Raw genomic sequence first — 13,106 nt, 5'->3', positions numbered from 1 at the left:
TATGGTTGTTTTCCGGTTTCTGATTGTAGGCTTTTATTTTGTTACAACTTCCGCTATATATGTTATAGAACGGCAGCTTAACGACAAGTTGCAAAAACATTATTAAATGTATGTTATTATCGGCCCCCTTTATAAAGTCAAAAGGTATGTTTATTTTGTAAATAAGGATATTTCTAATATTGAATGGTTGAAATTGTGAATTTTTTTTATTGTAATCAAACACTGAGGTATTTTTGAAATAGTTGATATTTTTAGTGGTGAACGTTATTTTTAGTTACAGACGTTACGGTTGTGAGAGCGTGGTTTGTAGCTTACACCGTCTTTTGTGTGTGTGTTTATACATACAGCTCTGAAATGCAGAGCTTACTTCCAATAAACCTCACTGTTCATCAGTAAAGCCACAATCCTTCATTTGGGGGCTGGGGGCTTGCTACAAGTAATGTTAATTTCATCCAGGGATAACATATTAAAATGTCAGCGGTGAGAGTATTCCTGAAGAGGTCTTAAAAGTTTTGTCAGCAAAGGAACAGAGAGCAGGCTGGTATTAGAAGCCCCGAGGTCCCAGGATGGGATTTGTAGGGAATGGAGGTCAAATACGTGCTGAGAAGTAGTGATAAACACGTAAAAATTAATTCCTGATGATACACAACCTTAATCTAGGCTAAAGTTTAATGTTATGTGTCTTGAGCCAAAAATAAAAAATGCTAATTTTAAATTTGAATTAGTCTGATATTGAAAACAATCCACTCAAGCCATTTTTGGAAATTACAATACTTTTTATTTTATACTTTTTACTTTTAGAAAAACAAATATTCTTGTTTGTTTTTTATTCCTTTTCAGCGTTATTTTTTTATTAGAATATTTAGAAACATACACGGGTTCTTTATAAATATAGAGCGTAGTGAATAAAAATGTCTTATTAATGTGGTTGGGTTTCATTGTTTTTAATCGTCGAACTAGCCACTTCTTTCATTTTTATGGTCAGTGCCGGCTGCCGTAGCCACCGCGGCGGAAGAATGGCAGCCTGGATGTTGTACCGCTGTGTTTTTGGGCCTCATCTACAACGAATTCACCGATCACCGGAGCAGCCTCGACCTGAGGGCAGGTTTGCCAGGAGGGTAGGAAACGATGAGTTCAGAACCGTTTTACAGCCGCTGACTGCAGATCCAGACTTTTATTCATTTAAATCGCTGCTGTTGTTGCTGTCATTGCTCCGCGTAGTTGATAGTTGGGGATGAATGAACGACCAGAGAGTGAAAGCTGTACTTTTATTCGTCTTTAAAAAAACCAACAACTGGTTTTCTGTTTCAACACCATAGTAACATCCGGTCTAACTTGATTTTGTGACTGTATGTTGTTGTTCCTTTCTATTTTATGACGCTAATCTAGCTAGCTAACATTAACATGATTGAAACCGCGGAGAGGAACAAACGACATAAACGCAGAAAGAAATTAAACAACAAGTAGCACCGTTATCAGTTGAATTTGATTCAACGTAAAATACATGTGTGAGGATAAATAATATATTTTATTGGGTACAAACCTTACCAGCTATGCTAACATTAGCTCATTTACCTTCTTCCTCTACTCTCTCAGGCATGGAACTACCAACCCAGAAGTCTGGAAAAACACACAGACAACATTCTTGGATGGGTCAGTATAATATTCTGCTTCATCTTCTTGGAGAAAGTATAAAATTATTAAATTAAAGTGTGATTATACTTTATGCCCTCCAGGCTTCAGCAATATGGTCCATATCCTACTACAGCTCCCCTCTTCTCCTCTGCTATCTGTACAGAAAAGGTAGGATTAATGAACTACAGCTGACCTGTAATATAGGGGGGCTTTTGTCTGAAAATAATGTCAATATAATGATATATAAAGTGACAATGAAACACTACATAATCTCTGCTTTTACTATTCTTCAGATTTCTTTGTGTTGCATTCACATAAATTTAATATTTGTCGTATTATTATGTCAGTAAATCTGTTTTCAGTTTGTTTACAGGCCGAAAACCTAACAGATAAAATGATAATTGAAAAATGTTGGGGAACTTGTTTTCTATTTAAATTACTTAGAGTGGAAGTACTGCGTCTTAATATGCAGGATTTCAAATGTCTTAATTTGTCTAAAAATATCAGCTGGACAATTTTTAGCTGTTAGCAACATCAAAACATTAGCCAAGAATCTAATAGCCAAGTTGTACAGAAAATAAAAATATGAACTTTTTGATGTCGAGTAATTATGATCAATTGTCAGAGGAATGTTCATCAATCATTCAGTCAATATTTTTGTATCGCTTTTCACGTAGAGAAAAATTTAGCACAACATGCTTTACAGAAACTAAACGATTGCAGGAATAGAAACACACAACTTCTCTTTACCACCCAGTAAACCGTGTACCTAAAAAAAAAAACCACCTGGAACCAGGAAACCAGCCGCACCCATTTGTAATGAGGGCAAAATAAAATCACATGGTACAAAAGAAAAACCCACCAATACAGAAGTTATTAAAATATCTTAACAGAAAATTCATGATTGCTAAAAAAAAGGAGGTCTCAAAGAAAGAAAAAGTATTAAATTATTGGATAATATTTATGTGAGTGAGCAATGATTTCTGTTTACCGACACAGAGGTTGCAAGAACCATGGATGTTTGCAGTCTGATTGTTAGATATACCGACGGAAATGAAGCTATTGTTTCATTCAGCTGATTAGTTTGCATTCACAAAACCTGATCAAGGAAATGAGAGATGGAGGGGAGAGTGTGAGGCAATAAAAATAAATAAATCCACAGCATAGATGTTTGTTTGTAACTGAAATCAGTCAAAATCCGGTTCTTATCATTTTCACCAAACTTCACAGTGTTTACCTCATTAGTTTCAAAGTGGTTAAACTTGAAGCTTTGTTCCTTTAAATTTTAGAATTTATAAACCGTAGATGTTTTTTTATTTTTATTTTTTTTGCATTAAAATGTGGTTTTCATCAAACTAATAAAGTAAAAATAATTATCATGAGATAAATGATTAGGCAGTTGTGGTTTAATGGACGCATTTTCCATTTTTGCTTGTGAATAAATAAACGCATTCATGAAACGATCTGCTAAGTTTTTAATAATCATTTGTATTTGCCAAATGAATTTCTGGGTAATCAGTATGTCTGTTTTATAATTTTTGAATTAACCAGATGATATCAGTGTCCTTGCTGTATTCTTCACTCAGTTTCTCCTTTGTGGAAACAGCCTAAGGCTGAAGGTTACTTTGCTTCCCTCTGGGTAATTACCTGTTTGTGTATGTATAAACATACAGACACATGTATGTTTATACATACATGTGTATGTATGTATAAACATACATACACGTATATATAGGAAAACATATATATAACGTTTTCCTCTCTGGCCATTTAGGTAACTGTCCAAAAATGTTTTCTTTCTTAATACAAATCCTCCTCCTGGGACTAAAAACTATTAATTGATGTGTCCTTGTACGTGGCTGATGTCCTACAAGTGGAATTAATACAAACGTAATCAACTGACTCATCTGGCGAGGCTCAGCATCACTAGAAATTAATTGCTCAAGGTTGAGTGTCACTCCTTAATGTACTATTGAGCTTCTAAAATTGATTTATGCACATGGCTGAAGGCTAGTTGTCAGACTGTTCATCGTTTTATTGGTGCTCGATGTTTAGCCTCTTGTCTGCGTGTGCCGCTGCTCGTTCTCAGGCTACATCTGCAGCAGTAAGCTGGTTCCAGTGAGTCAGTACCTGGGAACCGTGCTCGTGTGTCTTCTCGGAGTTGCTTGTATTCGAGGTGAGACTTCTCTTTTAACCTCCCGCGAGGCAATAACTAATTCAGTCCATTTATCTTTAGATATAGATAGTGGTTCTGCTCGCCAATAAGGTTTCATTACCATTGAGACTGTCAAACAAGGTTTCTGCTCACAAAGCATACTAAACACACCCTTGAGGTTTTTGCAACTACTTTTTTTTTCTTTTGTTTCACATAGAGACTTATCTCTCTTTGTCCCCTCCCCCATCCTCCTTGCTTTTTCCCCAAGGATGGGGCAGATGGAGAAACACAGACTATGTTCACTTTATCTCAGTTCTGGAGGAAACCAAGAAGAATCACACACCAGAAAACAAGGTAAGGTTTCACTGACTTGAGGCAAGGGGTCAGAGTAAAATGTTTAAAATTACGGGAATAAATCATGTCGCTGTTTTCTGATTATCCGTCACAGGGAAGTTATGGTGCCGTTTTATGCATTTTCTGTTTTGCTTCTAGAAAAAGCTGAGGTGTTTTGACTTCGACTTTTCACACTGGCCTGCAGATTTCAGCTGGACAGAAGTCAGCAATCCGTAAGTTGCTCATTCTACTTAAAATGGCCGCTTGGTCAATGCAGTTCTGCTCATATTAGGATCATATTGTAATATTTATATGATTACAACTTAGGTAGAGTAGCACTTGGTAAATGGATCTAATAAATATAACCCTGCATGTGTATTCATTGTCATGTTTTTTTCATTTTGTGGCAAAAAATGCAAAAAATTCCTTGTTCCTTTCAAAAATAGAAAGGAACAATAACATACAGTCACAAGATATTAGTATTTAATCTGATAGACGAATACCAAGAGGAGTGTGTGTGTGTATATATATATATATATATATATATATACAGAGAGAGAGAGAGAATAGTTTTTGAAATTTTTCACAAATAAAATTCCAATCTACCGAGACTGGGCTCTGACGAGTGGAAAAGTTCAAAGGGCGTCGATGCTTTTTCCACTATGTTTATCTGCATTAATGTTTTTCATTATCCTGTGAAAGGAAACATCCCAAAGGAGGCGTTTCTCTGCTGAAGCCAGAGCCCAGACTGAGAGGGACAGCAGACAGTTTCCTCCACTCTGTCCGCACCTTGCCATGCCACGTCATCGGGTATGTGTCCTTTCAGTGGATTTCAATCAGCCGAAGCTAAAGCTGTGCCATTTGAGGAGCTTTGGGTAAAATATATTTACAGATTTAGGTGTTTTTATCAAAAATGCTAAATGTATATATTTGTGTACTGTTTTGGTCTAATTACACCCCTGAATATGTTGTTTTTTCAGCAGATGGCAGTTAACGATTAATCAGACACTGAAATAGTTGACGATTATTTCAATAATCGATTCGTCACGATGAATCGTTTCAGCCGTACCGCAGTGCAGTTATGTTTTTTCTCTTCTCTTCCAGGTTCCTCATTGCTCACTCCTTCGGCAGGCGGATGCTGTACCCCGGCTCTGTGGGTTTACTGCAGAAAGCGATGAGGCCGATGTTGCAGGGAGGCCTGGCTAAATTAATAGAAGAGGTAAAAGGAGCAAAGTCCTTGCTCCCATTGACAGTAAATGGATCAAACAAGTGCCCCGCTCTGCCATTTCTTTCTCTTCCACTCTGTCACAGTACGACGGCGAAAGGAACAAGCTGGTGGCGTGCGACGGGAACGAGATCGACACCATGTTTGTGGATCGAAGGAAAGATGGCGGGCCGCACGGCCGGACTCTGGTAAATGTCGAAAATGATTTGTGTTTTTGTTCCCCAGGCCCGGTCCTGCTTCCAACAAAACTCCCGTCATATAACTGATGGTTGCTGAAATGTGCCACAGGTCATCTGCTGCGAGGGGAACGCTGGCTTTTATGAGGTGGGCTGCATGAACACGCCACTGGAGGGTGAGAAATGTTCTGCTTAACAACAAGTCAGGTTTCTTACGGGGCAGCGCCTTGAAAAACATTCAAACCCTTTCAACGGTTTTTCTGTTTTGTATCCTTAAAACCACAAACTGGACTGTAAATCACCAAGTAGTGCATATGAACGAAGTGGAAGGAAAAACATACATTTATTTTAAAATAAAAACTTGTAAAGTGGTATGTATTTGCATTTATCCCCCTTTATTGTGATACCTCTTAATAAAATCCAGTTTAGTCAGCTTCAGAAGCATCACGTTTAGTAAATGGAGACGTCTGAAGGCCAAGAAACATTCAGACAGATCAGGGAGAAAACTGGACGATTATAAATCAGAGTCCAAGACCATTGATTAATCCGTAATCAGAAAATGGCACAGCAGCAAACCTCATCGTGAAATGGCCGCCCACCTGGACAAAGAGACCTGAGTTAACTCTGGAGGAGCTGCTGAGATCCACAGCTCAGGTGGGGGAATCTGTCAACAGGACAGCTAGCAACACGCTCCGGTGTTTATGGAGGATTAGCCAAAAGAAGAATTTTATCATGACAAGAAATTTATTATAAAAAATGATAAATGTGCACTCCTACACTAAAGACACCATCTCAGTGGAGAAACATGGTAGTGGCAGCATAAAGCTGCGGGGATAGGGAGGCTTTTCAGGCTGGATGGGAAAATGAACGGAGATAAAAACTGGGAAATAAAATCTGTTGGAGACTGAAAAGGATCTGTGTTCAAGTACAGACCTAAGACTTTAAAATTAAATTTTCCCTCCGCTTTACAATCATGCACTGCTACCTGTAAAAATCCCACTAAAGCACTTTGCTGTTTAGTACTAAAGAGTGGAAAAGTTTGAGCTGAATTAAGGTTCTGGTTCTGGGGTTAACAGTGGAATCTGTTTCAGGTGGTTACTCCGTTCTGGGCTGGAACCACCCTGGATTTGCAGGCAGCACGGTAAGCCGCGTCGCCCTGTTCTCAGCCATTGTTACAGATCGGTGAGCTTTTGTCTGACTCTCGCCGTGAGTCATCCGATCCAAACGGGCCGCGCAGCACAAAAGAACAGCATGTGGAAAGTCTGGTTTCAGTTCACCAGCGTTGCACAAGCAGCACAAACTCTCCCACGGCAGATTAAAATCAGAGGACAGGCTATGAATGATTCAGCAGCTTTTAATGTTTAAGGAACTGGATGTTTGCGTGATTAGGATTGTTTTATTAATGTATGGAAATTTCCTTCCTGGCAGGGAGTTCCTTTCCCCCAGAACGAGGCCAACGCCATGGACGTGGTGATACAGTTTGCCGTTCACAAGCTGGGCTTCCAGCTGAGCGACATTGTGATTTATGCCTGGTCCATTGGCGGATTCACAGGTACACGGAGACGCAAGCAAGTTCTGCTCACCTTTGTGACGAGTGGGGAGTTTACGTCTTTCCTTTGTTCCTCCTCTCTCAGCCAGCTGGGCGGTGATGTCATACCCAGAGATCCAGTCAGTTGTGCTGGATGCCTCCTTTGACGACCTTTTGCCCCTCGCCCTTAAAGTGATGCCTGAAAGCTGGAGTGAGTGCAGCTTGTCAAACACCAGACTAACCGATTTTATTGAATATTCTGACAATTAAGCAGATTTTTAAAAAAAATTAGCACATTCTACAGATTGTTTTTCATGTGATCACATTTTTGTACATTAGAAATGCATTAAAATGTCAAATATTCCGTTTTAAGTCCAGACTGAAAACACATCTATTCAAAGAGAAAAAAATAAAGGATGGAAGAAAATCGCTGCAGCAGTTGCTTCAGTGTTGTTTTGGTTTTTATTCATTTTATTAGCCTTTGGTAACTTTGCCAGTTTTATAATTGTCTTATTTCTTTTTTTTTACTAAACTTAATTTTATTTTCTACTTTATCATTTATGTCGTTTGTTGTTGCTGAGGCTGTTGTAAACGTGCTACATAAATAAACTTTGAGTTTGAAATAAACAGTTAATTAAATAATTTTTTTAAATGAAGAAAATTAATATTTTATTGCCTTAAATCCAATAACTTTGATTCCTTTAGTGAATTTTAACTAAGTGAAGCTAAATTTAAACCGTTTGAGGAGTTTTGGCTAAAACATGTTTGCAGACAAAGATGTTTTTATCTTAAATGCAAAATGTTTCTGTTTTTTGTACAGTTTTGGCTTAATTGATACTTTGAATATGTTTTTTTTTTTTTAATACTTCAGTTGATGATTAATCGGCTGTTAAATTAGTTGCCGATTATTTCAGTAACTGATTAATCTGATTAATCGTTTCAGCACTCAAACAGTTAATCTCGTCTATTCATTAAAACATTGTCTTGTTTTTCAGGGCCTCTGGTGCAGCACACAGTGAGACAATACATGAACCTCAACAACGCAGAGCAGCTCGTCAAGTGAGTCCAGTGATCAGAGCACGGTGAAAATAACGGTGAAAGGTTAAAGCGTCAGTCACGGGTTTCGGTTTCGCCGCTGAGCGAAAGCGAAACCCTGCGCTGGTCGTGTAGCTGATCATCGAATTCCTTCGGCTCTTCCAGATATCAGGGGCCAGTCCTGCTGGTCAGGAGGACCAGAGACGAAATCATCACTACGACGTAGGTTACTGACTCTCTTCTTTTCATCACAACACCATGAGTGTGTGTTCTAGCAATTTGAAGTTTAACGGTTTTATTATGAAGCATTTCAGCCGGTCTTTCTGTGTGAGTCTAAAAGACAAAATATAAAGTCGCACTCATTAAATGTCTCCTGCATGTCATTATAAACTTGTTGGTTGGAATCGATTCCTTTAATTAAGCTGAACGGAGGCCCTGTAAAAATCATTATGTGATGCAAATAAGTCATTTAAATAATATATCGTTCGGTTTGATTGGCTTCCTCTTATCCAGTTTGATTAATTAATGTTCTCCTTCCAACCTTGAGGCTGGAAAACAGGAGGCACTTAAAAGGCTTTCTCCCCTCGTTTGTTAAATCACGCGGCTTTGCCGAAGTATTCCTAGCGCTTAGATTTTTTTCCCGCTATTTTTTTACATTGTAACCATTAACTTTATTGTATTTTATTGCCGTTTTATGCGATAAAGTAACGCATGCTTGAGAGGTGAAAGGAAAACCATTTAAATCGAGCAAAGCTGGTTTTATTTAGATTAAATTACAAATATGTGAGCTCTCTTAAGGTTGCTTATGTCAATGAGTGGTTTGCACTGGACTTTATCTAGTGGTATGAAATTATTACACTAAATGCAGACCTTTAAAAAAATCAGAGCCCCATTGAAAACCTCCTGATTATTCCACCAAGTATTGATTTTAAAACGTTAATATTGTTGTTTCTGAATGAACATGAACTTGATTTCTTTGCTTTATTTGAGGTCTGAAAGCGCTGCATCTTTTTTATTTTAACCATTTCTCATTTTCTGAAAGTAAATGGTAAATATTTTTCTTGTAACTTCAGACATGCTGTCAGTAGTTCATAGAATAAAAGAAACAAAGTTCATTTTACTCAAACATAAACCTATAAAGAGTAAAATCAGAGAAATTATCATTTTAAGTGGTCTCTTGTTTTTTTTTCCAGAGCTGCATATTGTTGTGTCTACAACAGTAAATTTATTGTGGTTCATTAATTTGGGGTCCGTTTTCTCAATGATCCCTGAACGTCAGTCCCTATAAAGCTGATTTTTATCGCTAAATGTTTAAAATAAATTTTCTTCTTCTCACACTGGATGAGTAGAAGTAGCCTGGATTAAGTGTAAATGTCTTACAGACATGCAGATGACATCATGTCCAACAGAGGAAACGACCTATTGCTCAGACTGCTTCAGTTCAGGCCAGTTCTCACTCACTCACACACACACACACACACACACACACACACACACACACACACACACACACATGTTTGTGTTGCTATCTTTGTGGGGACTTTCCATTGACTTCCATTCATTTCTACAGCCTAAATTTAACCTTTACCCTTTTCCTAACCCTAACCATCACATACCTAACCCTAACCAAAACTCAATTCATACCTTAGCCCTAAATCTGACCCCTGACCCAAAAACAGGGTTTCCCCTCGTGGGGACCAGGCTCCGGTCCCCACAAGGAGCATTTGGTCCCCACAACGTAGTATATGTCAGGAAAATCGTCCACACAAGGTATTACACACACACACACACATCCAGCCTCTGTATTACCATAGTCTGGGGCTCCTCGTCTGTCCAGACCCGTTTGGTGACTCGTTAAATTCTTCTGTGCAGATACCCCAAAATAATGACGGATGAAGGGGTCAGGGTCGTGAGACAGTGGCTTGCAGCGTCTAGTCCAATAGAGGAAGGTAAGGGGACGAGAATCTGCATGAAAAGCTGTTTTATTTCTCCTTTTAAGAGCAGAGTTCACTTGGTGTGAAGAAAAAAATATATATATATATAATTTTCCAAATCCAGATAAGATGAGGAGAAAGAGATGAATAAGTGTTTGACTTTACAATCTTCAGATTTAACATATTTTTTTCCTATATCAAAACTTGGAAATTTTCTTGAAATAATAAAAAAACATGGAAATTTCTGAAATTAATTTCTTTTACTTTGAAAACACAGAAATTTCCAGATTTTTTTCCCTATAAAATTTCTGAATTAATTTAAAAAAAATTTCTAGCAAATCTCAGAAATTTCCTTTTTCTAGGAAACATCCTCTCCTTTTATTTTGTCCATTCCTTCTAGCCTTTTTCTTTTGTTTTTGTTTTTTTTTTTGTTGGGTTTATTTTTGCCCTTGGCTGCATCTTTTTTCAGGTTGCTTTTGGATGTATCCTTGCTTCTTTTCAGCCTTGTGTCCTTCCCTGCATTACAATACCTCTGTCCTTCCAGGTTCCATATCTAAAGTATCTGCCAAAAACCCAACGTGAACTTTATCGGTACCAAAAAAAACGAGCAGGAAATATAATTTTAAGACATAAAAAGTGTAAATTTGACCCATAGAAGACATGCATGGAAGCCTTTAGCTACTGGTGGTCTTTGTTGCTCTGCAGCGTCCGTGTACAGCGGCTACGAAGTGGACGACGACTGGTGCTTGTCGGTGTTGAAGTCCTACCAGACGGACAGAGACGTCTCGTTTCCATGGAGCGTTGGTGAGCCGCTGAGCTCCAAACAGAATTACCGACAGATGAGTTGAGTGTTGCCTCACTGCGTTGACGCTCTTTGTGTTAACAGGTGAAGACATGACGCTGGAGGGACGGCGTCAGCTCGCTCTTTTCTTGGTGAGGAATGAATCCGTCCTCTTGTTGTCTTTCTTCTTCTTTTTTTTTTTTTTTACAATCCCATTTATTTTGTTTTATTTTACTTCAAATAAACTCCACCCCATTCTTTTTTTATTATTATTATTATTTTTTTTGTTGTTTACTTGCCTTCCTTCCCTCTACCCCCTCAAAAGAAAACACACTCGGCTCCTCAGACATCATTACCGCTGAGGAACACTGTTCCGGTCGCCATAGTAACCGGCTCACCTGTGCTCTCAGGTTGACTGGTGTAATATATTTCAGCACGCTCCGGCTTATTGAAGTCATTTAACATCAAACAAGAGGAGTGCCATGCATTACAGCTAATGCTATGCTTTGTCTCCCCTGGTGACGCCGTCTAAATTAGGCTCCATTCACCTCCCGCGTGAAGCCCCTAAGAGATGGGAGAGATTTGTAAGGCACTGAGCCAGATAGAATGAACCTAATATAATCAAGCTTCTGCACTTTTATTTTATTTATTTTTTTGGCTTTTTGTTCCGTCGCCCTCCCACACATCTAATTCTCCATTCCTCCTCCAACTGCGCTGTCGTCTCTCTCCGTCTCTCTCTCTCTAAGGCTCGGAAGTACATGCGAAACTTTGAATCAACACATTGCACCCCTCTTCCTGCCGCCGAGTTTCACTCGCCCTGGAGACTTTAAAAAAAAAAAAAGAATCAGGATGGATGGATGATGGGAAGAAGAAAAACAAGAGGTCGATTGCCTGTGGTGAACTGTGTTCCTGCTGCTTTAGTTTTTTTTTGTTTTTTTGTTTAATTTCCCCTCCATATACTCATAAAAAACACCCATAGAAATACGGTACATGTGTTCCTTCGTTAATTTTAAAGCCATTACTCACTCCTCCCATTGTTTCCTCCCAGGCTGGGTTTGTAAAGCAAATGTAAATGAGACGTATATTGCTCCGATTCAAAGAATAAAAACTCATCTTAATGTCGTTTTAGAGGATTTCCATCTGTGGAAACGCAGCCAGAGTATTTAAGCTTTCCAGGGTTTCTTGTTTTTTTCTTCTTTTGTGGGAACTGTCTGTATAAATTAATCTGGAGCCTAAAAAATGATGCTCTTCAGTGTTTCATTAAATATGCTGAATAAAATTTTGAGATGATGGATTTATTTATTTTTTTCTTCTGTGTGCATCCATCACATCACATGAGTGCTTAACTGCAGGGTTCCCACTTAGCCTGGAAAAAAAACTCATTTCATTTCAGCGTTTTTCAGGTTTCTGGGCGTAAAGGAAGATATTTGTTCTTCCAAACTACAACTGACATGTTCATGTTTTTCCTTCCCTTTTGTCCCATTCTGAGTTTGTCCTCACCCTTTCCTTTCCTTTGCTGCAAAAGCACCAACAATTTATTTTGTTTTTTTTTTTGTCCAGTTTCTAGTGCAAATATTTTTGCACTAGAAAAAATATTTGCACTTTCTAGTTGTCCTGAAGGACAACTTACAAGTAATATTTTAGCAAGATGTAGAAACTTGTTTTAATTCCTTACAGCTGCACTATGTAACTTTATAAAAAATGTTTTTCAGTTATTTGTTAAAACTGTCACCATGTTGTGACAGTTTAATAGACAATCTGTGAAAAGATCATTCACCTCATGTTCAAAACCAAAGCCAGGAGGTGGGTCTTAGCGCTGTTAATCACTCTTGTGTACCTGCTTCTAAGTGTGCTGTTTATTTGTCATTGTTGGTAGCCATGTTAACTAGTCTTAGTATTTGTGACGGGCTCTGCTGTCTGGAAGACACTAGCTGTGACTCCATTACAAACGTGTGCAAAACTTTTATATTCCACTAAAGTAAAAGGGGAAAAAAATAAATTTGTGTTTCCATTAAACAAGAAATGCAACTAAAATCACTTGATAAGTTGATAAAAATATGCTGCGACATTGTCCTCTCGTCACTTCCTGTCGACGTCTTTGTCTTTTCTGCCAGCGCTAACATGCAGTCGTCGATCACGTGACCAATGTGACGCAAAGGAAGTGTCTCCATTGCAGTTTTGCAAAATATATAAATTTTGATACGGCCATAAAAAAAAAGAAAAGAAAAAAAAACATCATGCCAAAACTTTATATAGAAAAAACAATTTTTTTTTGAAACTGGTTTGTTTCCATCAAACAGGTTT

At 38.2% G+C, this 13,106-nt stretch overlaps 1 protein-coding gene across 1 annotated transcript; it reads left to right on the top strand.

Annotated features, from left to right (window-relative positions):
- The first annotated feature begins 53 nt into the window (after positions 1–53).
- Positions 54–12,096, top strand: abhd16a (abhydrolase domain containing 16A, phospholipase). Its single transcript, XM_007550212.2, has 21 exons — positions 54–144; positions 986–1,118; positions 1,597–1,653; positions 1,737–1,803; positions 3,725–3,811; positions 4,059–4,144; positions 4,283–4,356; positions 4,826–4,933; positions 5,228–5,342; positions 5,435–5,536; positions 5,637–5,700; positions 6,616–6,665; positions 6,953–7,076; positions 7,159–7,263; positions 8,048–8,111; positions 8,253–8,309; positions 9,470–9,532; positions 9,960–10,036; positions 10,727–10,825; positions 10,908–10,954; positions 11,549–12,096. The coding sequence occupies exons 1-21, from the start codon at positions 107–109 to the stop codon at positions 11,630–11,632; spliced, it is 1,701 nt and encodes a 566-aa protein (XP_007550274.1). The 5' UTR covers positions 54–106; the 3' UTR covers positions 11,633–12,096.
- Positions 12,097–13,106: the final 1,010 nt, after the last annotated feature.

Source organism: Poecilia formosa, unplaced genomic scaffold, assembly GCF_000485575.1.
Source record: "Poecilia formosa unplaced genomic scaffold, Poecilia_formosa-5.1.2 Scaffold34, whole genome shotgun sequence".
Classification (NCBI taxonomy): Eukaryota; Metazoa; Chordata; class Actinopteri; order Cyprinodontiformes; family Poeciliidae; genus Poecilia; species Poecilia formosa.
This window is presented reverse-complemented; position numbering and strand designations above follow the sequence as displayed.